Genomic DNA, 24,589 nt, shown 5'->3' with positions numbered 1-24,589 from the left:
CCCCACATCATACCAATGGAATAATAGATGTATAGCAGTGGGACCAAGTAGTTACAGGAACGTAATTATAGGAACACTCCACTTCTAAACAGTTCTAACTACTCTTCCCCCAAAACTGTTTTTTCCATTTGCACTGGCCATAGGAACTGACCTTTTGTTATTATAATCACAGCCATCTAACCACCACTATGTGCGGAAAAGACCCTGCCCTGAAGTAGGAGCTCTGGGCTGCGGTCAGAGGAATTTAATAATCCCCAAATTGGTTGAGTCGGAACACGAGAAAAAATAGGGTTCTAGGAACTGCAAAAATCCCTCCGATCGGAAAGCAGCTAGTGACCTAGAGCCTCTTTCTGACCAAGTAGTTACAGGAACATAGTTATAGTCCACTTCTAAACAGTTATACTAACTACGCTTCCCCCCAAACCTTTTTTGCCATTTGCACAGGCCAAGTGGCCATAGGAACTGGTAGGGGGGGTAAGGGAGTTCAGTTTTTTTAGTCCCTTTCTGACTGGAGGGATGTTTGCAGTTCCTAGAACCATTTTTTTTTTCTCATGTTCCGGCTGGACCAATTTGGGGATTATTAAATTCTCTGACTGCAGTTCCTGTAACTCTTTAAGCTCCTACTTCAGGGCAGGGTCCTTTAGCCTCGTGAGACCGTCCTGATCTCGCGAGCTCCAGTTTTCCACTCGCAGATCAGTCTGGCATCTTGAGGCAGAGAAAATTTGGAGCCGTTAGCCAAACGACCGGGCCAATCAGCGTTGGTTTTGAGGTGGGTTAGGTGGTGATAGACCGATGGTTTATCCAATCAGCTAACCAGTATTATCAGCCAGCGGTAGCCGCTCGCTAATGCTTTTTTTCTCTTGGATCCTTCTTTTGGAATATGGACCGGGAACCTGAAATGGTGCCTTTTATTCCTAAATTCTTGTTACACAAACGGCAAATCTCCTTTACCGACATGTTGCTTGCATGCTGAGCTTACGAGCTATGCTTTGCCTGCAGCAGCAGGGGCGGGCTTGTGGTTGTATTTTTATACGCTTCGTGGATCTGATTGGTTGATTTGGCCCGTCTATCACCAACATAGGTGATAGACAGATGGTTCATCCAATCAAATAACCAGTATTCCGCCCCTTCCCAAAAGTTCTCCAACGGAAAGTTCCCAGATGGATATGCCGAGCAAATGCGAAGCAATCCATCTGGCGGAGTCAGGTTAGGGGTCCTTCCCTTTTCCTCATCTTTTTAATATTGTATTAACTTCACTGTTTAGCATGCCTTCTACTTTTGTAAACAGGTCTTACGTTTATCTTTGCACTGTGTTGTGTTTTACTTTGATATAAATAAAAAATATTGAATAGAAAAGTGGGTCACTACAGTTATTTGTACATGCACACATGAAAGGTAGGCCTACCTGCTTGATTAAAAAAGAGCAACAGCAGGTTAAATGGCTGTAACAAAAGGTCTTTTGTGTTCACACAGCCATCTAATCAAACTTTGTCTCAACTCCCTTAGCCCTCCTACCAGTTCCTATGGCCAGTCTTGGCCAGTGCGAATGCAAATATAAAAAAAAGTTTTGGGGGAAGAGACTGTTTAGAAGTGGACTGTTGTAGTTCCTGTAACTATTTGGTCGGAAAGAGGCTGATCGGAAAAGGGAAAAGACCCTGCCCTGAAGTAGGAGCTGAAAGAGTTACAGCAACTGCGGTCAGAGGAATTTAATAATCCCCAAACTGGTCCAGTCGGAACAGGAGAAAGAAAAAGGGGTTCTAAGAACGTTATGTTCTAGGAAGTGCAAAAATCCCTCCGGTCGGAGGGGGACTAATGTCTACGTTGATTGGTCCAACTTATAAGTCACGCCCCCCACGGCGCGCCATCTGTAGAAGCTATGCCGTCTTTTTTAGCAAAACATTGACTACTTGAATAATTACTTTGACTACGCGAATTACTACCAGAATGGACGGAATGCTGAACTCTGAAAAGTGGACTGATGCGGAGGTGCAGGCGCTGCTGGCCATGTACGCCAACGAGGAGGTGCAGAGGGACCTGGAAGGATCCACAAGAAACATTAAAATCTTCGGGAAGATCTCCAGTGAGCTAGCGCAAATGGGGGTTTACCACACGGTCAAGCAGTGCAGAGAGAAGGTGAAGAAGCTGAAACAAGACTACAAGAAGATAAAGGACCACAACAACCAGTGCGGTGCGAATCGCAAAACGAGCAAGTGGTACGCCACACTGGACAGTATTCTTGGCCACCGTCCAGCATACTCTGGCAACGCCGCCAGGAAGGACTCTGCCACCGGGTTCTTGGAGACGATCGTCGGCTCAGAGTACACTCCACCGTCGGATGAGAGTCTTCAAGGTTGGTACTAATTTTATACTAAGCCCAATGTAAAGAAAGTGTACCTTTTTATAAGTTGTGAAATGTAAAAGATGCGCAGAATAATATAGGCTAATAATAGGGTGGCTTGAGCACAGGTGGAGCTATAAACACTGTAGTCCGTTTATTGGACAAAATAATCGTCACTCTTACGCGACAAAATGCAGAAACCCGCCATTTTTAAATATCCCATCGATTGCGACGGAGACCTTCGAGCCTGTTTTTTATGCTTTCGGCTTGTTTTGCTTTTTTTGGTCAGAAATGTGGGCGCGCCACACCGTTCCGTGGACTGTCAACGAGGTGCAGACTTTCCTCGGCATCATGGGTGAAGAGGAAATACAACGAGAGCTGGATGGATCGGCGAGGAATAAAGCGGTTTTTCAGCTCGTTTCTCGGCGCATGGCTGCCCACGGCTTCCATCGCACGTCCGAGCAATGCAGGATAAAAAGTAAAAAGCTCCGGAGCGACTACAGGAGAATCAGGGACCGCAACAGTCAGGGTGGTGTAAATAGGAAAAGCTGGAGATGGTTCGACGTGATGGACGCCATCTACGGCCACAGGCAGGCGAGCATTGGAAGAGAGGGGGGCCTCGACTCGGCCACGGCTTTGCTGGAGTCCATGGTGCAGCCGCACGGTAGGCCTGAAGGCTGTTTTATACTTCTGCGTAAAATCTACGCCGTTGCTATGCACGTAAGTAGTGCACCTCTCAAAAAAATAGGCTCGTTCGAGATTGCCTGTAAAGTGGACGAGAGCAGGCGGCTGCTGCCGGGGCGGTGACAAAAATCTGCTCTCAAGTTGGACAGTTTCCAGCCGTTTCTAGCAGTCTTCAGGCTGAACAGGAAGTGACAGACTGTGGTCCAATTCCGAATAAATTTTTATTATGACAGAGTAGCCATCAAAAATGCTCTACATGCAATATGTTGCTGATTTTAAATTGACAACACACTGTAGATGAACTATAACCTGAACAGATTTTTAGTCTCTCTGACTTCTAAACGTAACCATCAGCCACACAGCATGTGGTTATGTACAGAATAAGCCTTTAAATCAGACAAATGGCAAAATTAAAGAAATCCCTCCAATTCAAAATCAATAAAGCGTTTATATAAAGCTTCATCATGCTGAGTCTATATCAGCTGAGAGGCAGGTGTTTCCCAGCATGCCCTGTGACTTGCAGTCAGTGAAAAGCAACTGCGCTGCCTGCTCTCAAACCTGCGGCTGCCTTGATCTCACGAGGTTGTCGTTGCCCACGTGTGCATGACGTCAGTCGGACACAAATCTAACCGGCATGCTTTGGACGGCGATCGCCAGTTCTCGATTCTGCGCAGACCTGGCTCATCTTGAGCCTACACGTAGCAGCGTGTAGGCTTGACTCATTTCCTGGTTCTCCTTCTCCATAAACAACATGAAATCAAGCAGAGTTAACTTTTCCTGCTAAAGATTTCCCACCGTGGTCAGAAAACACAGTGAAGACCTTTTTGTTTCTCTCACTAGGACTCTAGAGTCGGTACTCACTCCTAGCTAAACGCCGTCACTTTCTCACTTCTCCCTCGCTCTACAACACACTCCCCACACACACACACACACACACACACGCCGGCTCGATGCACACACCAGCGCACAAGTATAAACATCAGGCCACTTACGTAGGCTACGGCCAGTTTTCTAACGTTAGCTACCGTTACACACGAGCTAGCGGGTCAAACTGCTAGGAAGCTAACTAGCGACCCATTGCGGGATGTTTACGTTTTGTGTTGGGTATTTGTTGTTTCGTTTAGTGTTGTAACAGTTGGTGTAGTTCACACTTGGTTTGTGTAACATTTCTGTTAAAGATTCCACTTCTACAAGCAACAACACAAGCGCTGGTTGTACACCGACAACCTCCAGCAGCAAAATGACGCCGCAGCGTCTAGTAATGGGTAAGAAATGAAAATTTCGCCATGGCAAAATGCTTTTTTTTTATCAATAATGAGTTTATCATGAAAACATCACTTAAGTAAAAGTATGTAAGTATTGCCAGCGGAATGTAGTTAATGAGCTTAAAGTAAAAGTACTCAGTATGCAGAAAAATGTTCCCTGTTCCTTTCTACTATTTTATACAGTATGATTGATTCTGGAGTAAAGGTCCCATGGCATGAAAATTTCCCTTTTAACATTAATATGTGTTCCCCCAGCCTGCCTATGGTCCCCCAGTGGCTAGAAATGGTGATAGGTGTAAACCGAGCCCTGGGTATCCTGCTCTGCCTTTGAGAAAATGAAAGCTCAGATGGGCTGATCTGGAATCTGCTCCTTATGAGCTCATAAGGAGCAAGGTTACCTCCCCTTTCTCGGCTTTGCCCGCCTCAATAGCTACAGACACAGAAATGGCACATCCTAAGGAAAGCTCATTGTGGGACTGGCTTTAGTGGCTGTAATTCTGCACCAAGGCTGAATTTTGGGAAAGAGACTTCAGATACAGTATTAGGGGACCACTAAGGCCTATATAAAGGCATCCAAAAAGCAGCATGTCATAGGACCTTTAATATTACTGCTGCATTATACAGTATGTATGTTGAAATGTACTGCTGTAGATGTTTGAGTTTGTGCTAATTCTATAAGAGCACTGTATGTTTTGCAGCCTCGCTGTCCTGTGAGAATCGCATACATCTCAGTAAAGCCTGTTTTCAGATTTGTGATCACATGCATTTTCCAGCTGATCCAATAGCCCATTTCCACAGGTCCAGTGCGGTACGCCTTTATGCAAGTGTATGCTGTTTGCGAATGATTAGTTCAAAGGAACACATCTTTTGGGAGAATGAACAGAACTGAAACACTTCCTGAAACGATCCGTTTTGCTCTACAAACAGCAATTTATATCTTTTTACTTTGAAACAAGAGAGCAGAGTGATAGCGTAAATAGCGCTTCTGTTTTATTGCTGTTTAAACGTAGGTTCTTATGGCTATTTTAAACATCGGTCCTGTAGTCTAGTTGTTCCAATAGGCCGGAATTCTGGAGATTCTACAGATTAATTAAGAGAGTTATTTTTCTCCTGCAGATTCCACCACTACGACTAACATTCCTGTAAGCTACAACATCACCTTCATCCCCTGCCCTCCACCAGCCCAAACACCTTGCCCCACAGAGGACTCACAAGACCCAGATTCCTACTCCATGCAAGTAGAAGATGTTGGCATCCCGTGTAACAGTACAACAGTGACTCTCTCTGCACTGGAAATGTCCGACAAAGGCAAGTAGTCACCATGCCAAAGGAATGTAAATACTAGATGATGGATTAATATAATTTTATATAAAGTAGCTATAGCCGTCAAATGAAAAATAATCATTTTTTATGTTGCCAAATTGTAAAACACATTTACACCACTAGTTACATGACCCATTTGGTAAATTTTTTTAGAGGCTAAATGTTGTGAAGAGTAAGTGTATTAAAGTGGTTGTACATCACCCTCTTTAATTGGGAATCCAGTTTATATACACCATTTACAAAAAAAATGTACTAAGCTTAGCTACTGTCATGACGTGATGAATTATGATCTTTTGCTTTCACAGATAAGGCCTTGCACATCTGGTCAAGTGATGAGGTCCAAGCACTGTTGACACTTTGGGGAAATCCCACTGTTCAAGAAGAGCTTCTCCTCAACGTGAGGAATAATAAAGTTTACACTGGCCTCAGTACTAAACTAGCGGCGCTTGGATTCAACAAGACACCACAGAAGTGCAGGGAGAAAATCAAAAAACTGAAGCAGGAGTACAAGAGAATCAAAAACAGTCAGCCCAACAGCAGCCATAGAAGTGTATGGTTTGCCATCATGGATGACATCCTCAGTTCCACGGCTGCAGCACCAAGATGTTCAGAAACAACCGAGCCCTCGCTGCTCAGTCAGTCACAGTCTGCCCTGGATGTAGATACCGATGGTAGGTAAAATAGAATCCAGCCAAATGCTGGATAGAAGTTGCGACCATCTGAAGATTTTCTGTTTTTCTTTAAAAAAAAATAAAAAATAATAATTTATGCAATTTCAAGCAAGCTACAGCAGGTGTTGCTAGAGAACAAATCAGCTGCTTTCCTGGGAAGTTTGATGCGTCGAGCAGACAATACAGTGATGGAACAGCTTCTTTTTTATGTACAAAACAATGGAGGAACTTTTGACGGGCCTCAGCTCCCATCTTGTGCTACTGGGCCAATAGTAACAGCAGAGACAAACCTCAGAATCAGTGTGAATATCTGATTGTGAAAATATAGATAGTTCTATATTGCATGCGGTTATATAATTATATATTATAAATGGGTGATTTTGACCTGTGAGGTATCTCACAGATTTTATCTAGTCATCAAATTAACGAAGAGTCGTGCACTGAAAGCCAGTCTGCATTAAATGTCATTGTTATATATATATATATATATATATATATATATATATATATATATATATATATATATATATATATATATATATATATATATATATATCTTTTTTTTTCACATATATTTTAATTTGCATTCCTTTTTGTTCTATTTTGTTTATTTGTACTTTCACAGATGACACCCAGTGGTTGCTTGATGAAGTCCAAGTTCTGATGACCCTCTGGGCACAACCAAACATTCAGAAACAGCTTCTCAACACAGCAACAGTCGATCAGGTCTTTGAATACCTCAGCAGCGAACTCACGTTTGTGGGGTTCAACAAGACCCCACATCAGTGTCGTCTTAAAGTGAATAACCTTAAGGAGGAGTACAGGAGAATCAAGGAATTGGAACCATACAGGGACGTTCGAAACGACTGGTTTGCAATTTTGGATAGCGTCCTTGGCCCTGGTGGAGAGACTTCTACAGAGGTGGATTCATCTGCTGCGCTGACACAACCTAATTCACCAAAAGTCGAGCATGTGAATGGTATGTTATTTAAAACCCCATGGCACAACTTGTACCTGCATATGTCGCTGTATTAACTAGGTTGCAATGCTTTCAACAGATATGTCGCGGGCTGTTTGGACGTCCGATGAAATCAAAGTGCTGCTCACCCGATGGGCAGAGGAGAGCATCCAGGAGGAGCTTAGATCAACTCAGAGAAACGAGAGAGTGTTCGCTCAGCTGAGCTCCGAGCTCGCCACTCAGGGCTTTGATAAAACCACCAGCCAATGCAGGTCCAAAATAAAATTGCTGAAACGAAAGTACAGAAGGACTAAGGAACAGAAGGAATCTAAAAGGACGAAAGGCAGATGGTTTGCCATCATGGATAAAGTCCTTGGTCGTTGTAAACCAGTGTCTGAGACTGAACGAGAAGCTGAAGTCATGGATTCAGCCCCTACATTTCTACAGACATCACAGCAAGACCTTTCTGAAACAGTAGAAGACTTAGGTAAAATAAGGAGTTGATTTTGTACTTTACTGTGGCTCAGTTTGTGGTGCTATATGCAATCTTTTTTTGTTTTTGTTCCTCAGATTTGGCCTTTTGCAAAACAGGGACTGTTGCAATTATTGCGGTTGTGAATGAACCTCATACTGTACATTTACAATTGCAATAATTACTCTAAACTGAGTTTGGAATTTGTCAAAATCCATTTATTTGCAAGTTATATTTGATCTGTGTCATTTCATGCCTTCCTATCCCATTTTTAGGATGCCGCCTGTCCGTCTCCTCATTGTGTCTCCTGGTTCCAACCCTGCGTCTGATGTGTGCCTTTGCCTGGCGAGTGATCCAGTGTTGTAATGTCCTACATTATGGAAAGGTGGAGGAGCTGGTGAGGTTGGTGACGGAGCTGGCTCCAGAGTTGCTGACGCCCAGAGAGAGAGTGCAACTCCTGCTCAGACTAAGGGCAAGGGTAAGACCCCTCTAACATCTGAAATGTATTTGATTTACATTCAAAACAAAGTAAGAAATGTGTTGAAGTTCTGCAGACTATTTAGAATATTACAAATGTAACATTTTGCCACCTTCAGATTACAGGTATTATTAGACAAACCAGTACCACCCTAAATTTGATTTTAAAACAAAAGTGAGACGACTAAAATGAATTTACTGAGCACTTACAGCAGCTTTATATTACTTTAGTGTGTGTGTGTGTGTGTGTGTGTGTGTGTGTGTGTGTGTGTGTGTGTGTGTGTGTGTGTGTGTGTGTGTGTGTGTGTGTGTGTGTGTGTGTGTGTGTGTGTGTGTGTGTGTGTGTGTGTGTGTGTGTGGCTACGTTGTTTAAAAGGGAAATAGATTTGCTAGATAAGAAGGTAATCTATGAAATATTTTAGATTTAATAATTAAAATATAATTTGTTTGAACTATGACGTGTCTGTAGAAACAACAACACATTTTAACATCATGATAACTTCATTGAATGAATCTGAAAACTGTTCACGGACCCCCTCCCCCCTCCTCCTGGCAGTGTGCCACAAAGCCCACTTTGAGAATCCCTCTGTTACGGTGTCTGTTTCAGGTGGTGTTGGATTTGTGTCGCTGTGAGAGCACAGCTAACCTCGTGTATATCCAGCCCCACCTGACGGTCATTCAAAACCTCACAACGGGCTCCACTTGTGATCAGGAGGTAGGTGTGTTGTGTTGTAATACTGAACTGAAAACCTCATAGAGCAGTTGATTCAAAGTAGAATTTGCAGTATAAGCACCACTTTCATGTTTCACGTCAGCTTTTCATTCATTTTGGAAAACGTATCCTACAAAGAGGGACACATAATTACAAAAGGGAGTGTTATAGGCTATAGTGCGCAACTATTTCATATTAATGGACGTCCGTTACATTCAAGCCATTACCAAATGAGTTCATACAAAGCTAATAGACCTTTTTCACGGCATACATGTTGACATGTCAGTAGGAAAAGCACAGGTGTATTCAAAACCATTAATGATGGCTGCATTCCACTTAGGAGAGGCCCTGGTATTGTGCATGCTGACTCACTGAAATAGCTTACTGGGACACTTGATGGAATTGAGCCATCATTAAGGTTATCAATTTCAGCTGTGCTTTTCCTACTATGACAAGTCAAAATGTCTGCTGTGAAAAAGGTCCATAAAGACCATCAACTTCACAAAACTATGTTGAAGAAGAAGGAGAAAAAAAAAAAAAAGGTGTAGTCCGGCGACTTTCGTGCTCAGCAGCTCGAGTGAAGATAATAACAACCTCTTCTGAAGAGTCCATCAGGTTTTTTTTTTTTTCCGTGTTGTCATTGAATAGAATTCCTTAGAAACTACGCACTATCACTTTAAACAGGTTATGTTATTACAAAGGTCACTGATCTGAAGTTAATTTAGATCAACGTTATTACACTCCACTTGTCGCCTTCAGCACCGAAGCTTTAGCTGTGTGTGGTAGACACTGAGCTGCTCTGTTGTCACGTGGTAGGACAAGCTCCTCTGTAGTCGCTGTAAGAGACAGAAGGGAAAGGTTGCTTTTTAAGGTCAAAGGCTGACTCTTCAAAGTCCAAATTAAGTAGCATTTCTTCTTTTAACCCTTGTTGTCCTGTGAGAGGTCACTGAGGTCCTCATCCATGGATCTCCACCTCACTTTGCCCGAGGCATGGATCAGAGAACCCGAGTCATTCTTTGGAACTCAACATACAGTAATTATTGTTTTCTTGGTTTGCTTTTGATGCCACTTAACAGGAATTGGAAAATTCTAAGTCAAACTTTGTGGAAGTTGTTTATACCCTGCTCGAGGACACGGAGAAGAGAAATGTGTTTTTCAAGGTAGGACATACTTAACACTTTTGCCATAATTAAAGTTGGCTATAGCGACGTGTGATTCATCAATGTATTACCACTTTTGTGAGTCAATATCACCGGGTTTCCGCGGGGTCTTTAAAAGTCTTAAAAAAATTAGTCTGACATTTCAAAATCAAGATTTTAGGCCTTTTTAAAAAGTCCAATTGTGTTCTAGGTCTTAAATAATTTTAAACAGGTCTTCTTTTAAATAATGTCCAACACTCTAATGCTCATTGAAATGCTCCCGCAGTGCTTTAGAATTTTTTTTTATTTATTTTTGGTTCCATGGCGCTGTAGTTCTTTGTTTTGCTAGTCCAAATATAATTTGCTGTATTATGACTGCAAATGAGACCTAACATGCAACTTACATTGCAGCCAGTCAGCTTTCGTGTTATTGGTGCGAGTCTCTTTCAGATTGTACCACAGACATAAAACTGATTTTATTCTTCAGCTATGGGGAAGTGCAGGTTTGGCAATACTTGGCTTGAAATGAATGAATGAATGAAGGGCTTGGTTAAAGCCAGTTGCGTACAATGTATTTGAAGCCTACCGCTTCTTATGCAAGAAAGCAATTAAACTGGGAACGTTGGGTGTACGGGGCGCTGAAGTCTCATGCAAAAAGTGAGAAACCTCTAACTGCTGTAAAGGGTCTCCAACAGCACTACCTCCACAGCGCCTTGGCGAGACCCACCCAGCAGCTCCGCGACAAAAAGTCTTAAATTTGACTTTGTGAAACCCGCAGAAACCCTGTATTAAGATAGAGATAGTAAGTCCTACCGTAAACATTTGTCCAACATAATGTACACAAGACTAAAACCAGCTCTGTGTGTGTGTGTGTTGTTTGACCTTTTTTTCCCCCAGGAGGTCTTCCACATCCACTATGGCCAGCAGTATGAGGCCACATTGCATACATTGGTATGGAAATTCATCTCAAGACTGGATAATCTTTTGCCTGTACCAGATATCAAACAGGTACTGTTCATTTTTTGATAATAAGTGCCTTTTGTTTAAATCTGGGTTCTTGAGTATATACATTTTTTTTTTTTGATCAAAATCATTATGCATTTCATCATTTCTAAGCCAATTTTGGGATTTATCATTTTTAGTCTGAGAATATGCTGAATACGTAAATGTAAGATTTGATCACACAACAGGCTTTGGTCAAAGTAACTGTTACTAAGCAAGATACTAAATATTGAGCCAGGAAATGATTGATGATGGTCTTTTTGTTGCCTGTGCAGCACATTTATTGTGTTTTGCATACACATTACAGACTGCTGAGTGGCTCAGCACTGCCCCCTCTGTCATGGAAGAATGTGGACAGCTGGTTTTGGAACCAGAGCAGCTGAAGGCGCTACTGCACTTCCACCAGCAACAGTCAGGAAGCACAAACAAACGTATGTCATCTTTTAGAGTGTTGAAGAACAAAAGCGAAATAAACTCCGCTGCCCTCGGCCACCTAAACCATCTAGGGATTCACAATGTGAACATTCACTGCCTTTTTAAATGTGATGGCCGACTTTGCATTTTTCAGCACTGAAATTTGTGTACAAAACATGCCGATGCATTTTAATGACATGCTGACTTTTATTTGAAAGTCTGAGTAGTAATTATGTTCTTTTAAAAATTTTAGTGATCTTAAAAAAAATTAGTGGTTGTTTTTTGTGATCAAATTTCTGAAAGGAGCAAGGACACAGTGGTTGTTTATGTTAATGTAAAACAATGAGAGGCAGTTATGTTTCCATTTGAGAGGCAGTTATGTTTTCCATTTGGAATAGTGAACAAGATAAATGTCATCTGTGGGTTCTTCCATTGAAAAATCCCCACCATGAGTATATGTCACAATTCTAATTTATAACCCACATCCACTTACGAGTTTGTGAAATCACAATGATGGAATGTTGATATAAAAATTTAAATTGAACTCAATAGCTCAGTAAATTGAATCAACTTTCAAGGCACCAAGTGTTGATGATGGCCTGGAAAACACTGGATTCTACCATGAACAATAGTGTGCTTTGCTGGCACCCAAAAAAGGGTACGCCCATTAAGTTGTATGGTGCTGGTGGTTTAGTTATTTTTGCTATAGCTGTATTCTTTAGCTACAGCATGGTAATCCTAGCTAATATGCACAGAAATATCCTCAATATTCACTGAGTAGTACGAGACTTGAATACCAATACATTTGTACTAAAGTTTTCAAATACCGTAGGAAATTGGAAGACCCATATTTAGTAGGGTGTCTTGACTCTTAGCAATGAATGTACACCTTAACATATTATGTGTGTTTGGAACTACCTCAGATTTAGTGTTTTTTTTTTTTTTTTTTAATCTCTCCTCACAGGCTACTCTCAAACTCAGAATATGTTTTTGCCGAGGCTGTCCTTTCCTCACGAACCAAACTCGAGGCAACTTGCTTCAGAGCAACAGGCATCGTCTACAGGCGACACAGATGGACAGTCTGATTATAGCGAGGAAAACCAAGGTGATGATGAACTGGCTCTGGAGGACCGTAGCAAAGGAGATGAAGTCCTGGAGATAAAAGAAGAGTTGAAAGAAGAACAAAGCGATGACCTAACCGCAGCCAACTGCTCAAGTAAAAATAATAGCTTCCCCAACTGAATGCCAATATTCCTATGACTTTGTTCATTTCTTTAAATAACTGTAGTAATATTTCAAGGATTGATTTCACAGATTGAAAAAAAAAAATTGAGGGATTTGGTACTTGGAAAACATAAAACCTACATAAAACACTGTCATTCCAATAAATATCTATATTGTTTTTGCAGCCCTTTACTAACCAAATCTCATTCTCTGTCTCTTTCAGATTTAAACAATCGTATGCCTTTAGGACTGCACACCTGCTCTTTGTGTCCCTACTCTGACGGCCAAGTGTCAGGTCTTCTGCAGCACATCAGAAAGGCCCATCTGAGTCTGGAACCCAGCCGACTGCAGTCCAAAGAACCTAGGACAGCCACTGTCCTTCAGAAAGTAGACCCTGAAACATGCACTCCTGAGACACTGCCCTTCCACTGCGACGAGTGTGAGAAGAAGTACTCCTCGAGGGCGTCTCTGAATGTGCACCGCCGGATTCACACGGGCGAGACGCCATATTTGTGTTCGCACTGTGGCCGGGGCTTCAGAACTTCAAATGGCCTTAATTTTCACGTTCGAATACACACAGGAGACCGGCGCTATAAATGTCCCATTTGTGGGAAGACTTCGATCCAGCACATGATGAGACACATGCGGATGCACAGAGGGGAAAAGAACTTCCTGTGTACAGAATGTGGGAAAGCTTTTCTCACCTCCGGGGAGTTAAAGCTCCACACGAGGTCTCACACGGGCGAGCGCCCCTACACGTGCAAAGACTGCGGGAGAGGTTTCACAGCAAAGTGCCTATTGACGGTTCACATGCGGCGTCATACAGGAGAGAGCCCTTATAGGTGTTCAGTTTGTCCCAAATCCTTTAAGACTTCGAGAATGCGGAAAAGGCACATGATGATCCACTCAAACAACAAGTCTTTCCAGTGTTTAAAGTGCGGTAAAATCTTCAGGCACAAAGACACTTTTAAAATGCATGTTCAGACACACGATTGAAAGTAGTAGCTGGTGTTTTTATACAACAATTGTAAAATATTTGTATGTCATTCTGGTTTAAACAGTGCAACTTTCAGTATGGCCAAGCAGTCAGATTTTATTTATATTATATTTTATTATTTTTTAGATATTCCCATATCATCTGTAAGCTCGTACTGACCCTGCTTGTATATCAGCAAGGCCCTAATAATCATCAACCATAATAATCAAAATATAGTACCTCCCTTAATGCATGAAGGACCATTATTTTCTGAAAACTATGCAAAGGCATTCCAAAAACATGGCACTTAGTGCACACTTATTATTAAGAGTTTGTGTGAGCCACAGAAGTTGTTGCTATCCAGTTGCATCATGGAAATTGTAGGATCTAGTGTTTTGGTGGTTTAGCTTAACTCAGAACTAAAAAGTCAGGATATCCCAGTCACTGCACAGATTTTGAATAATCTTTTTTTTTTTATATATATATGTTTATTGTGAGTCCCCTTAAGTTAGTTAATTAAAATGCAATGCTAAATCACTGGAGAGCTCCTTTTTTAAAGGTTGCTGCTTGTTTGTCTCCCCAAAATACACAATGTCATCCTGGCATACGTGCGACCGTCCTGTGGCTTGTCCCACGGCAGGAGCAGCGTGTCAGGAAGGCCTATCAAGGGTTCTCCAACCAGAGCTCTTAGCAATAATGCCAACACAAAGCCAGAGCAGGCCAGGTAGTGGTTCACCCACCGAGATAAGGTGCCAGAACAGGTGAACAGACCATGTTGTCACGGCCAGGCCTGCCCCTATTATTCCACACAGGAGGATCAACACGCACACAAGCACACACACAAGTTGGCAGTTGGCAAGATCGCAGGGTGTGTGGAATACACCAACTACCAATTCTACAGTATAGTGGCCACAGGGAACACAGTTCTGTTTGTTATTTTCACATAGATGCACAATTCTAACATTGTAGACTCATTACAGCTTCTCCTTTTGGCCTAGGTTTCTCCTACTCCTAGTATGACAGAAATGCTTATTCCAAGATGGCAAAGAAAATGACAATATAGTTAAATCTAAGTACTGCCAGATGGTGCTGCTGCCCCAATGAGTGACGGGCTCCAGCATAGCAGGTGATCTTGTTTATCACATAAATTACAAAGTATTTCCCAACCACAGAATTATGTCATTTACCCTTTTTGCCTAAACGTATATCAACAGTCTGGACTTTTATTGCAGCTGACACCGCTTTTCCAACTTTGTTACCATCATACTCTCTGCACGGGATTTACTCCTCACTGCCACTGACCCCGACCTCTTAGTGTCACTTCTCTCGCCTCTGGTTTGACCCCCCACCAACCCCCCCGGATCTTATAGAGCCAGCCACACTGATTCAGAAAGCCAGCCCACAGTGAGCTCACTGGGTAAGTCTGCTGCTGTTGACATCCATATGACTACATGGGATTGTTGAGGGTGCTTAGTCATTCAAGACATTTGCTGTAATGACTTGACCCTGTTTGAAAAGGAGCACAGCGGAATGGAGCTCAATGAATAGAGGAACATATGGGCTAATGTAGTGCTGGAAATATGCGAAGCATGAATGACATGGAAAACAAATGACTGTTAGTGTATGTTATGTTGAGGTTCACATGAATAAATACCTTTTAAAAGACATTAATTTAAATCTGCATTAACTTGTATTTTGGACACAAGCTGCAAACACTACACCTATTAATGCTATAAAGATTTTTCTTTCATAGTTCATATTATAACCAACGGCCTATTAAAGACCACCGCACTGCCAGACCGCTTTATAACCTCCCATCTGTTTCTCATCCCCATCTAACAGAGAAATGATTTCCTGAACTCCACATTAAACGCAATACAGTCACTTCCCCCATCAAACAAAATACCGTCTACTCTGCTGTTTCCAGATGTGTCACCAACCTCATATTTAATGATAAAGCAATTATTAACAACCCAGCACTCGGAAACAATCCACCATCTGTCCTCAGTTCTGAATTACGATGTAATGTCTCAGCTAAATGTAACAACTCAGGACGTATCATCGACCGCATTAGAGGGTTCAGCTGACACTGTCTGGACTAAAGAATTTGGAGACTTTGCAAGTGAGCCTCCAGTGACGTTTACACCAGCGTTACCTTCACCGCTTGGCTTTTTAAGTGGACGACTTGAGACACCCAGTATTATAAATCCCGTATTTGCAGAAGTCTCCAAAAGCCTCTTCATCTACAATGACTCCTCCACAATATTATTTTTGAAGTGTCCAACATCAAAAAAGATGATTTGTAACAAAACCTCAAAGTTCCAGTCCTATAGAAGTAAAGTGATTCAGGATCATGACATTGTATTAAATTCAGTTCCTAAAATGTTTTCAGGTACTAGCAGGGCAGTTTTGTTTTAAAATTATTACAAACTGCTGTAATTTCAAGAACTTTAGGTCAGTTATTTCTTCTAAGATCAATTGGATCTTATATTTTTGAAACAGTACAGCAATAAAACTATTTACCACTCAAATGCAATATATGTATATAATTCATACTAGGAATTTAAGCACTTTTTAAACTTTGAAGGCTTTTTTTTGTCCAGCTTTAAGTTATTAACAAGACATCCAAATTCATGACTTCCATATTCAATGGCAAAATTCTCTATTGACAGCTTTTATTATGTTACACAATATGTGAACAGCATATCTACAAAATAATGAGTACAAAAATGTATAAATTCCTCGTTAAGAGCTCACTGTCTTTTTAATTTGATGTCCGTGTTTGGGGGGGTGTGAGGTGACACCAAACTGGCAAAACACTGTGGTCCGAAATCTCATCCTTGGCAGCGGTGAAGCAGTGTATCCCTGGAAACATCATCTGGAGGACTTGCCGTTTTCGTTAACATCCATCCTGTAGGATGAGAAAATGTCAAGTCTGATTAGGACATAGGAAACAATTTGCACACATTCAATGCCAGAGGAATATTACGCCCAGAAAGTGACAGTTGGTAGATATTTCACACACACCCATTCTCGTCTTTCAGCTGCTGGTACAACTCAAACTTGTTGTTGACGGAGCTCACTCTTCCAACAAACTCTTGGTGCTTCCTGGAATTGGCTACAGTGATGCGATTGCTCCACATGGTGAGGAGCGAGACAGGACCTGAAGCAACAGTGAGATAAAGCCACAGATGAAAACACACATAACCCGAGGTTAAAGGGCCCCAGTGATGGCTTAAGGCAGTTGGTATTTGCTGGAATAAGCTCTCATTGGCACAGGCTCATACAAGTAGTTATCAGTGCTTTTCTGACACTTATCTGGCCGGTTTGTTAATGATTTCCTGGAGTGGCTTCTATTAGCAGAAAAAAAAAAAGTATAATGGTACCTTTTGCTCTCTCTGGAGGCTGAACTTCCTCTGTGCACAGGCGCGGCTTCTTGTTGAGCGGCTCTGGAGAGTCCGGGGAATCCTTGATCACCTCAGACTCCTGCTCTTCTTTATCCAGCAAACCCTTTAGTCTTCAGGTGAAAAAATAAAGACAGTGTGGCATGAGAGACTACAAAGTTTAGTGACACATCCTAATCCAAAAGCCACGGTAAAGATTATTTTTGCTACTAAATTTAGGTTATTTAGAGGAATGAATACATAAGACGTCCGAGCACCACTGACCTCTCCGACTCCTGCCAGCTTTTGTCGTCTGTGTCCTTGCTGCCATTTTTCTCAGTCTTGTCTTCCCTCTCCTCCCTCTTCCTCCCTCTCTTCTTCCTCTCCTCTTCCTCGGGGGGTTTGCTGCGGCAGGCAATGATGCAGTCCAATACCCGCTGGTGTCTGTCCGTGGCTCCGGCGTGAGTTTTCACCAATGTCTCCAGCTCGTTCCACATTATACGATACTGTTCATCTCTGAGGAATAAGAACAACAATGCAGAACCATTAGTGACTCTGCCGATTGTTTACTCTCATGAATTGTGATTTTGGAATAAATACCTCTTGGGGCCTTTGCCTCTGGATCCCACGGTGGAAATAGGGAGAGGGTCGTTCTTTCTCTCCATGTCTACCAGGTTGTAAACCGTCTTCTGGCAGGTCAGAACGTCCTCCTCAGACAAAGTCTCTTTCACTATCAGGTTAGCTAATGGAACCACCTAGTGGAGGAAAACAGTAAGACACAGGAATGAAGGATGATGCTGTGGGCCAACAGGCAAAGGAGGCGTGGAAACATGGAAAACGGCATGGTGCAAATTCAGTATATATTTTGGGGGCTGATGAGAACTTCACTTGTATGATAAGTCTTTGGCGGATGGAAATAAGAGTGAACTCTAGAAGAACTCTGGTATTGCTGCATGCTGCTCACTCACTGCCTGCATGTTGAAGATGGTGGTCTGGGAGATGATCATTGGCCAGTATCGAGTGTGGCGTTCCAGCTGAGCTTTGGCCCTCTCAGCTGGTAGTTTCCCCGAGGGATCATGGGAAGACTCTGAAACAGGCATGAGCCTGTTCTCCCTCATAAATTCACCAAAATCCTGAAACAGAAAGGGGGAAAAAAAAAAACTGTTACCATTTGAAGATTTTTTGTATGTATATTGCAATACAGTGGGTGTGCGCTAAACGTACAGTGATGCGGTAGTCTGTCACTCGGCCCCCACAGCCCTCGCTGATGGAGGGCGGGTCCTCCAGGGTGGAGCGGTTGCTGTTGAGCACGTGCAGGAAGATCTCGCCTCCGTGGCTGCTGAGCATGTGGCTGATGACCTTTGACCCTGACTTCCTCGGCTGCTCCAGCAGCACCGATCGACCTGTGGTCAGTTAGGAAGAGAAGTAGTCGACCAACAAGCCAAAAAAGTTAAGTCTGCAGATCAATTTGGGGCAAGAAATGTTGGTGGTCACAAGTAAATGTCAATTAAGGGGCTAGATAAAAGACAGATTTTGTCCAGCTTACCGTTGAGGAGAAAGTTTGTTAAACATGATGAGGGACGACTGTTTACGTCTGTGGGGGAGATGCGATAGGCTCCTGTGCAGTAATGCAGCTCTGGGGGGGGGGAAGAAAAACAAATAGATTGGCTCAGTCAATGCTGCAATGAATAGCTGTTCTTCACAAATACACCCTTCAATGCTTAAAGGGATATTTTCCAAAAAAAGCTTAATACAGTAATAAAGTTGTTTTCTAAATCCCACCTACTTCAAAATAAAGCTGCAACAAAAATCAAAAATGTAATTGCTAAAGGATGAAAAATGTTGCCCTGAATGGTGTTTAAAGCTTAAAACCCTTATCAAATGACATAAGAACTTCAGCTGTTTATGCCTCTACTGTACCTATGCTGTTGGTTCGTGGAGTGCACCATTTCAGTGTAATTGTCTCTTTGAGTCCATTTTCTCGAGTGCTGCTGCCGGCCATATGCAAGTCTCCTGCATGACACAAAGAGGACATAGGAATTTTTCATTCCTGATGATAACAAGGATGTCAAAGAATCTGCAGGCAGATTTCCTAACACGGTGCTCATAATTTAAACAAATCTACTTTGAGCACAATTTATTTATTTAGGTTATTTAGGTCATAGAGCAAAGTTTGAGGATTTGGGCTCAAACACAACTCAAATGCCTCGTTTTGCTTTCATTTCTTTTTCAAAACAGTACTTGCCGCTTTTAAAGAACTCCAGGTGGGCGTCTCTGTGATGCAGGAGCTCAACGTCATAATTGGCCGACGTGTTGGCGTGCTGCTCTTCCTGTCCATCCGCCGAGAAAATAACAAATACAGGTCAGTATGAAGTCAGCTCCTAAAATGTGCTAACTAATACACACGCACAAACACACATTAACACTGCTGATTTCATGTTTCAAAGGCTAAATGATAATGAACAAAGTAAAAAAAAAAAAAAAAAAAAGCTCTCTGGGTGACAAGTAACGTTTTTTTTTTTTCTATTCACATTAGAGACTAGTATTTTTTTAACGTAAATGTCCTTAAATTCACAACGCCGAGCCTACACTTGTTAGACATTAATCATGGATTCCCGATCTTACAAAAGCAGCTTTATATAGTTTGGGTCCAAGTCCAAAAGTGGGGCCTGGCAAATGCTGATCTAAAAACTCTTTAAATCATAAGTTCTGATTTTAACAACTTTCTACACCTAGAAAAATTGCAGTTTTAGGACAGCTAAAAGGTGGAATCACGTTTGAGAAACTAGTTATCCAGACAGCACAATGGACCACACCAAGACACTGAAGGGGGAGTGAATGGGAACTAATGGGGGAAACCGAGACAAGTGGGAAATTTGAACAACTTTTAAGGTGTAACAACTGACAGACACTAACAGTATTTGATAACTCAGAAGAGGCAACACTGGTTAAAGATGTTTGGACATAAAGACAGATGAATGCAGCGTTCTTATTCTGCATTTTATATCAGCCTTTGGCTGACATTGTTGATTTTCCCAGAACAATTTTAATTCTTTTAAAACAAATGGTGAGGCAGTGTAGTTGTAACTTTTTTTTTTTTTTTTTTTTTTTTTAAAAGGAGTTAAATTTCAGGTGTGCAGGCTTTACGCTTTTCAGCAGACCCCAAACTCTGCATTCCCTGGGTGTCCACATAAGACCAGAGTTGCCTGTCCTTTACTGGAGCCTCACCAGCAAATCTGGAGACCAATTGTCACATCAAAACAAATTAATGACACTGTAATGTAAGCCTGTTGCAAAAGTAGAGCTCAAAACATACATTGTACACTAAGTGGTGTAAACTCTGACCCTTCCTCACTTTGATGTGTGTGTGATAAGAGTACTAACCTGGTCGCAAACATTTAATGTGGGCTAGCAAAACAGAAAATACAGCATGAAACCAGCAGCAGAGTCACAGTCAAATCAACATGCAGATGAGATAAACAAAAAGATGAGACTGTAAAGTTTCATGAGTATTTATCGATGAGGAAGGGCTCATAAAGATTAAGCAAGCAAAAAATAGTGTGAAGGCTGTGAGAGAAAAGAAAAAATAAAACAAGTAAAAAGAGGGAGTGGTTCACTGCATTCTGGACATGAAAACACTTGTACTAGCATAAAAAGAAAAAATATTTTTAAAGTTTATGTGAGTTTTAATCGTGGCGAGGCATGTGGCAGACGATGGGCAGGAAGCCCCTTACCTTCATGGGGATGTTTGTTATGGTGGTGGAAGCCAAGTCAAAGTGCTGCTGGACCAGGATGTTGAGTTTGGTGGCCAGGTGCCGCCCTGCACGAACACTGTGAACCTCGCTGGTGAGCAGAGGGGAGATCTGAGAAAACAAGAGAGGAAACTACAGTGAGAACTAACAGCTGTGCCATGGTGCTAGCATTAGGTGTTAGGTTATCACACAACCTCATGTTCAAGTCTTCCTTGGTAGCACCCACCTCTTTCTTTGGTCTGTCAGACACCAGCGCGTCATCACCCTGTGGGTGGATGTGAATTAGAACCAGGTCACACTGCTGGATGGCCATCAACCTAAAATACAAAAGTTGGACATAAAAAAAACAACACCACCAAATGAGTCATTCATCACTTTCTCAAAAGTGATGAGAATCGCTACAAAAATTACTTACGTTACTTGCTTACGTTAAAATCATAATCATTTTTAAAGATTATTTTTTGGGGCTTTTCCCTCTATTAGTAGCAGAGACAGTGGATAAACATGAAAGGGGGAGAGAGATGGGGGAAGACACGCAGCAAATGGTAGCAGGTTGGATTCAAACCCACGTCACGGCAGGACTCAGCCAACATGGGGCGAACGCTCCCACTGGGCGAGTCAGAGGCCGCCCCAAATCATAATCAATTTAACAACCGAGTGACATTTCTTTATACATCATCCGATACTGACCTGTCTGAGCCTGCTGCCAGCTTGTTTTGTTCTAAAATAGTTTCTTGAATGCAGTCTTCCAACATGCGCACATGAGTATCACTGTATGATAAAACACAAAAAGAGCAAAGCATTAGCACAATATTAAATGACATAACACATACCAAGAGCTTATTTTATAATTATAAACTATAGAGTAACTTATGACCATAAGATAAGACCATACATGTACACATACAATACATGTAAAGTACAAAACAGTAACAATGTAACAAAGTTGCTAAGAGGCATATGAATCTATCAACATCTGGTCAATTGCTGCTGTTAATATTCCGCCATGTTAATGCCAGTGTTTACCTTTTAGCATTGGTTAGGCAGATAATACGACCCCTATTGGCAACTCTCTCAGCTGTGTCCATCAGAGTGGTGCGCCTCTCGTGCTGCAGCTCTGTGATCTTGCATAACGACTCCACGGCAGCAACCAGCCCGTGCAGGATGCTGCAACACTCGGGGTCCTCACTCGGGTTTGGTGGCCCAACAGCTGCCAGAGCTGACATAAGCTGCCAGACAGGAGGAGAAACTGCATAAACTTATCGCAAGTCCAATTCTGAAGAAGACTTTTGCAAACATGTGGTCACTGGTGTTTAAATGTTGCATTTTTTTCAAAATGTGGAAAATTGGAGCTGCTGAAAACATAGCTTGAACATGCAATGATAGTCACTGTATGACCTACTGTATACTAACAGTCATATTATATTGTTACTTTGTGACTGAGTTTTTTGTGGGCAGTGGATTACCTCGTGAGTGCTCTGGTCTTCCTGCCTCCAGCTATTCAAGATGTGGAACTCTGAATCACTCACAATGTAATTAATCTGTAAAATAAAGAGGTGACAGAAAATGTTGCCACTGGTTCACTAGAACTACATTGACTAACCCTTTCTAAGCATATCTTATGTCAGGTTTCTGCTCATTGAAATCAACTATCTGTTTTTTGTTACGTTACTTAGGTGAAACCAATGGTGGAGAAACCAGCTTGATCTAATTTCAGCCTGAGTTAAAAACAGGAAGCGTACAAGTTTGTGCAGTGGATAAACATCGTAGAGGATCCGGCAGTACTCCATGGAGCACTCCACAGCACAGGTCCACAGGGACTTAGACACAGGGGCCAAAGGAATAACCCCTTGACCTCGACTCTTCGTCAGCACGTCGCACTCCACTTGCTGACGACTTGACTCTGCCATGTAGGGACAGTGGTCCACCACAAAAACCGTCTTGTGAGACACTGAGAACATCTTCATTTTGCAAATCTGCAGTGAGTAGCCTCCTGATCTGTAGGATAAAAGAAAAGCACACCAGCATGAGATTTAAATAAGTACATACACACAGCCTTCCGTAAATCATACATATAAGTCAACACCTAACTAACACCACAACAAAACAATGCCTGGATATACAGCATGCTGTAGGTGTAGTGTTATCGGTATGACAGCGGTCACATTCACATTAGATAAACACAGGAACATTGTACAAACATTATATACTTATAAAATGTATATTATACAACATATACCACCATGTCATTAACATTTATTGTAATACTATGTATTAACAATATATTTAAATTATTTTTCAAGTACATTTACAGATACTAGGAATTTATCCTTTGCATTTAACCTATCCCACTAATTAGAAGAAGTGGGTAGCTATAGTCCCTAGTACGTCAAGGGCAAAGGCAGACGTTACCTAGCATGTATGTCTTTGGGGTGGCAGGAAACCGCAGCACCCACGCGAACACAGTGAGAGCATACAAACTCCACACGGAAAGGCCCTGCCCGGACCGCGGATTGATACGAGTACTCAGCGTGCTAACAGTATTACATGACGTGGTTATTGGTTGTGGATACATCAACTGCCACGTTTAACATTTCTAAATATTGCCTTACGGTCAGTGAATGTCAACTCACCTGGGGGAAAAAAAAAAATCTTCAAATGGTCTGAACCAGCTGAAAACCGGGGTTGCTCTAGTTAGGTTAAGTTTTGACCAATAAACGGACTATCTGACTACCGAACCAGAATTAGTCTCAGGACACGTTATTTACTAATAACTCAAAATCGTTAGCAAGCTAACATGACTGACGTTAACGGTTACTTTGCTAAAGGAGCATGTCGCTGGCCGCCGCGTTAGCCTTTTAGCTAACACAAGCCAGAATCATTGTTTGCTGATTCACGCTTATTAATAGCGTCATATCGTTACAAATTCACCCATTATGGTACTTTTCTAATAATAAACTGAATGTTTTATATTTGATCCACCTCCAAAGGATCGATACCTAACTATTTTTACACACTTGGAATGACGAACACAAACAATACAATACACTTTAAAACCGTGTCAAGCTAGCAGGTTTGTTATTGGCGGAAATATGTCCTGTGGTGTTCCGTCACCGTTTTCCTTCCCCTGATCACGGAAACTGGTTTGCCAAGAGTGTGGACCGTACTGTTAAATGGTTCCTGACCCCATTTGTTACTTGGAGATTCAGCAAAAAATATATAGTTTTTTTTATGTTTACCTGTTATACAGCAACTGATTGAAATTTGAAATATTGGATTTAAATGTTGGCTTCGCCCCAGACAAACATGTTATCATTACGGGCAGAAAGAAACGTATCTTTTTAAGATTCAACCAGCCGCCGCTGTGCCTTGTTTATTCCCATGCTCAAACTATTTCACTCACTTTCATGTTTTCAAGAAAGAAATTGCGCTATATATTAAGACAATAACTTCGGCAAACAAAAACAACAAAGTTACAAAAATTGTAATTATGCTCATGTTTTTACTTAATTTATTTTCTATTTATTCTTTGCTGATCCGTTTTGTGTTATTTATTTTATTTTTATATTTGTTTTTCTTGTGTTTTGCTTTTATGTTTTGTTGTTTTATGTATCTGGTTGAAAATAAGTAAAGTTGTTTATTTGCATAACGCTGATTTAAAATAAAGAAGGAAAAAGCAGGTCATTGATGGTGCTGATCTTGCCAAACATCTCGCACTATTGTCTTAAAAATATGCATTTTGTTTAGGAGAATGTTACGTACACAAAATAATATAAAAGTAATAGGCCTACATTTTTCC

At 41.7% G+C, this 24,589-nt stretch overlaps 2 protein-coding genes across 7 annotated transcripts; one reads left to right on the top strand and one right to left on the bottom strand.

Moving 5' to 3' along the window:
• The first annotated feature begins 1,798 nt into the window (after positions 1-1,798).
• LOC114550216 (uncharacterized) lies at positions 1,799-15,308 on the top strand. 4 transcript variants are annotated; one of them, XM_028570838.1, is made up of 14 exons: positions 1,799-2,350; positions 2,628-3,002; positions 4,201-4,287; positions 5,404-5,595; positions 5,916-6,281; positions 6,907-7,260; positions 7,340-7,726; positions 7,987-8,189; positions 8,796-8,903; positions 9,977-10,060; positions 10,937-11,047; positions 11,349-11,472; positions 12,420-12,671; positions 12,903-15,308. In XM_028570838.1, the coding sequence occupies exons 1-14, from the start codon at positions 1,945-1,947 to the stop codon at positions 13,673-13,675; spliced, it is 3,822 nt and encodes a 1,273-aa protein (XP_028426639.1). In that variant the 5' UTR covers positions 1,799-1,944; the 3' UTR covers positions 13,676-15,308. The 4 variants fall into 4 exon arrangements, with proteins under 4 accessions (XP_028426639.1, XP_028426640.1, XP_028426642.1 ...); XM_028570839.1 differs by lacking the exon at positions 4,201-4,287; XM_028570841.1 differs by lacking the exon at positions 2,628-3,002 and having other exon boundaries at positions 1,801-2,350.
• A 1,005-nt stretch (positions 15,309-16,313) lies between these two features.
• ints13 (integrator complex subunit 13) lies at positions 16,314-23,948 on the bottom strand. Of its 3 annotated transcripts, XM_028570167.1 has the most exons (18): positions 23,424-23,948; positions 23,203-23,324; positions 22,533-22,788; positions 22,257-22,331; positions 21,817-22,019; positions 21,481-21,561; positions 21,017-21,107; positions 20,773-20,901; positions 19,284-19,368; positions 18,959-19,051; positions 18,585-18,674; positions 18,263-18,441; positions 18,007-18,171; positions 17,639-17,793; positions 17,324-17,554; positions 17,042-17,172; positions 16,683-16,818; positions 16,314-16,566 (listed from the first exon to the last, which is right to left on the bottom strand). In XM_028570167.1, exons 3-18 carry the CDS (start codon positions 22,755-22,757, stop codon positions 16,530-16,532), a joined length of 2,106 nt encoding a protein of 701 aa, XP_028425968.1. In that variant the 5' UTR covers positions 22,758-22,788; positions 23,203-23,324; positions 23,424-23,948; the 3' UTR covers positions 16,314-16,529. The 3 variants fall into 3 exon arrangements, with proteins under 3 accessions (XP_028425968.1, XP_028425967.1, XP_028425969.1); XM_028570166.1 differs by lacking the exon at positions 23,203-23,324; XM_028570168.1 differs by lacking the exon at positions 23,203-23,324 and having other exon boundaries at positions 23,905-23,944.
• Positions 23,949-24,589: the final 641 nt, after the last annotated feature.

The sequence above is a fragment of the Perca flavescens genome, chromosome 23 (assembly GCF_004354835.1).
Source record: "Perca flavescens isolate YP-PL-M2 chromosome 23, PFLA_1.0, whole genome shotgun sequence".
Taxonomy (NCBI): Eukaryota; Metazoa; Chordata; class Actinopteri; order Perciformes; family Percidae; genus Perca; species Perca flavescens.
This window is presented reverse-complemented; position numbering and strand designations above follow the sequence as displayed.

Coding starts and splice junctions, on each gene's coding strand:
- ints13 (XM_028570167.1), bottom strand. CDS start 22,757: ATGAAGATGTTCTCAGTGTCTCACAAGACGGTTTTTGTGGTGGACCAC. Junction 19,052..19,283: donor CCTGGAGTTCTTTAAAAGCG/GCAAGTACTGTT, acceptor TGTGTCATGCAG/GAGACTTGCATATGGCCGGC. Junction 17,173..17,323: donor AGCTGGCAGGAGTCGGAGAG/GTCAGTGGTGCT, acceptor TTTCACCTGAAG/ACTAAAGGGTTTGCTGGATA.
- LOC114550216 (XM_028570838.1), top strand. CDS start 1,945: ATGGACGGAATGCTGAACTCTGAAAAGTGGACTGATGCGGAGGTGCAG. Junction 3,003..4,200: donor GTCCATGGTGCAGCCGCACG/GTAGGCCTGAAG, acceptor TTTCTGTTAAAG/ATTCCACTTCTACAAGCAAC. Junction 12,672..12,902: donor AACCGCAGCCAACTGCTCAA/GTAAAAATAATA, acceptor TGTCTCTTTCAG/ATTTAAACAATCGTATGCCT.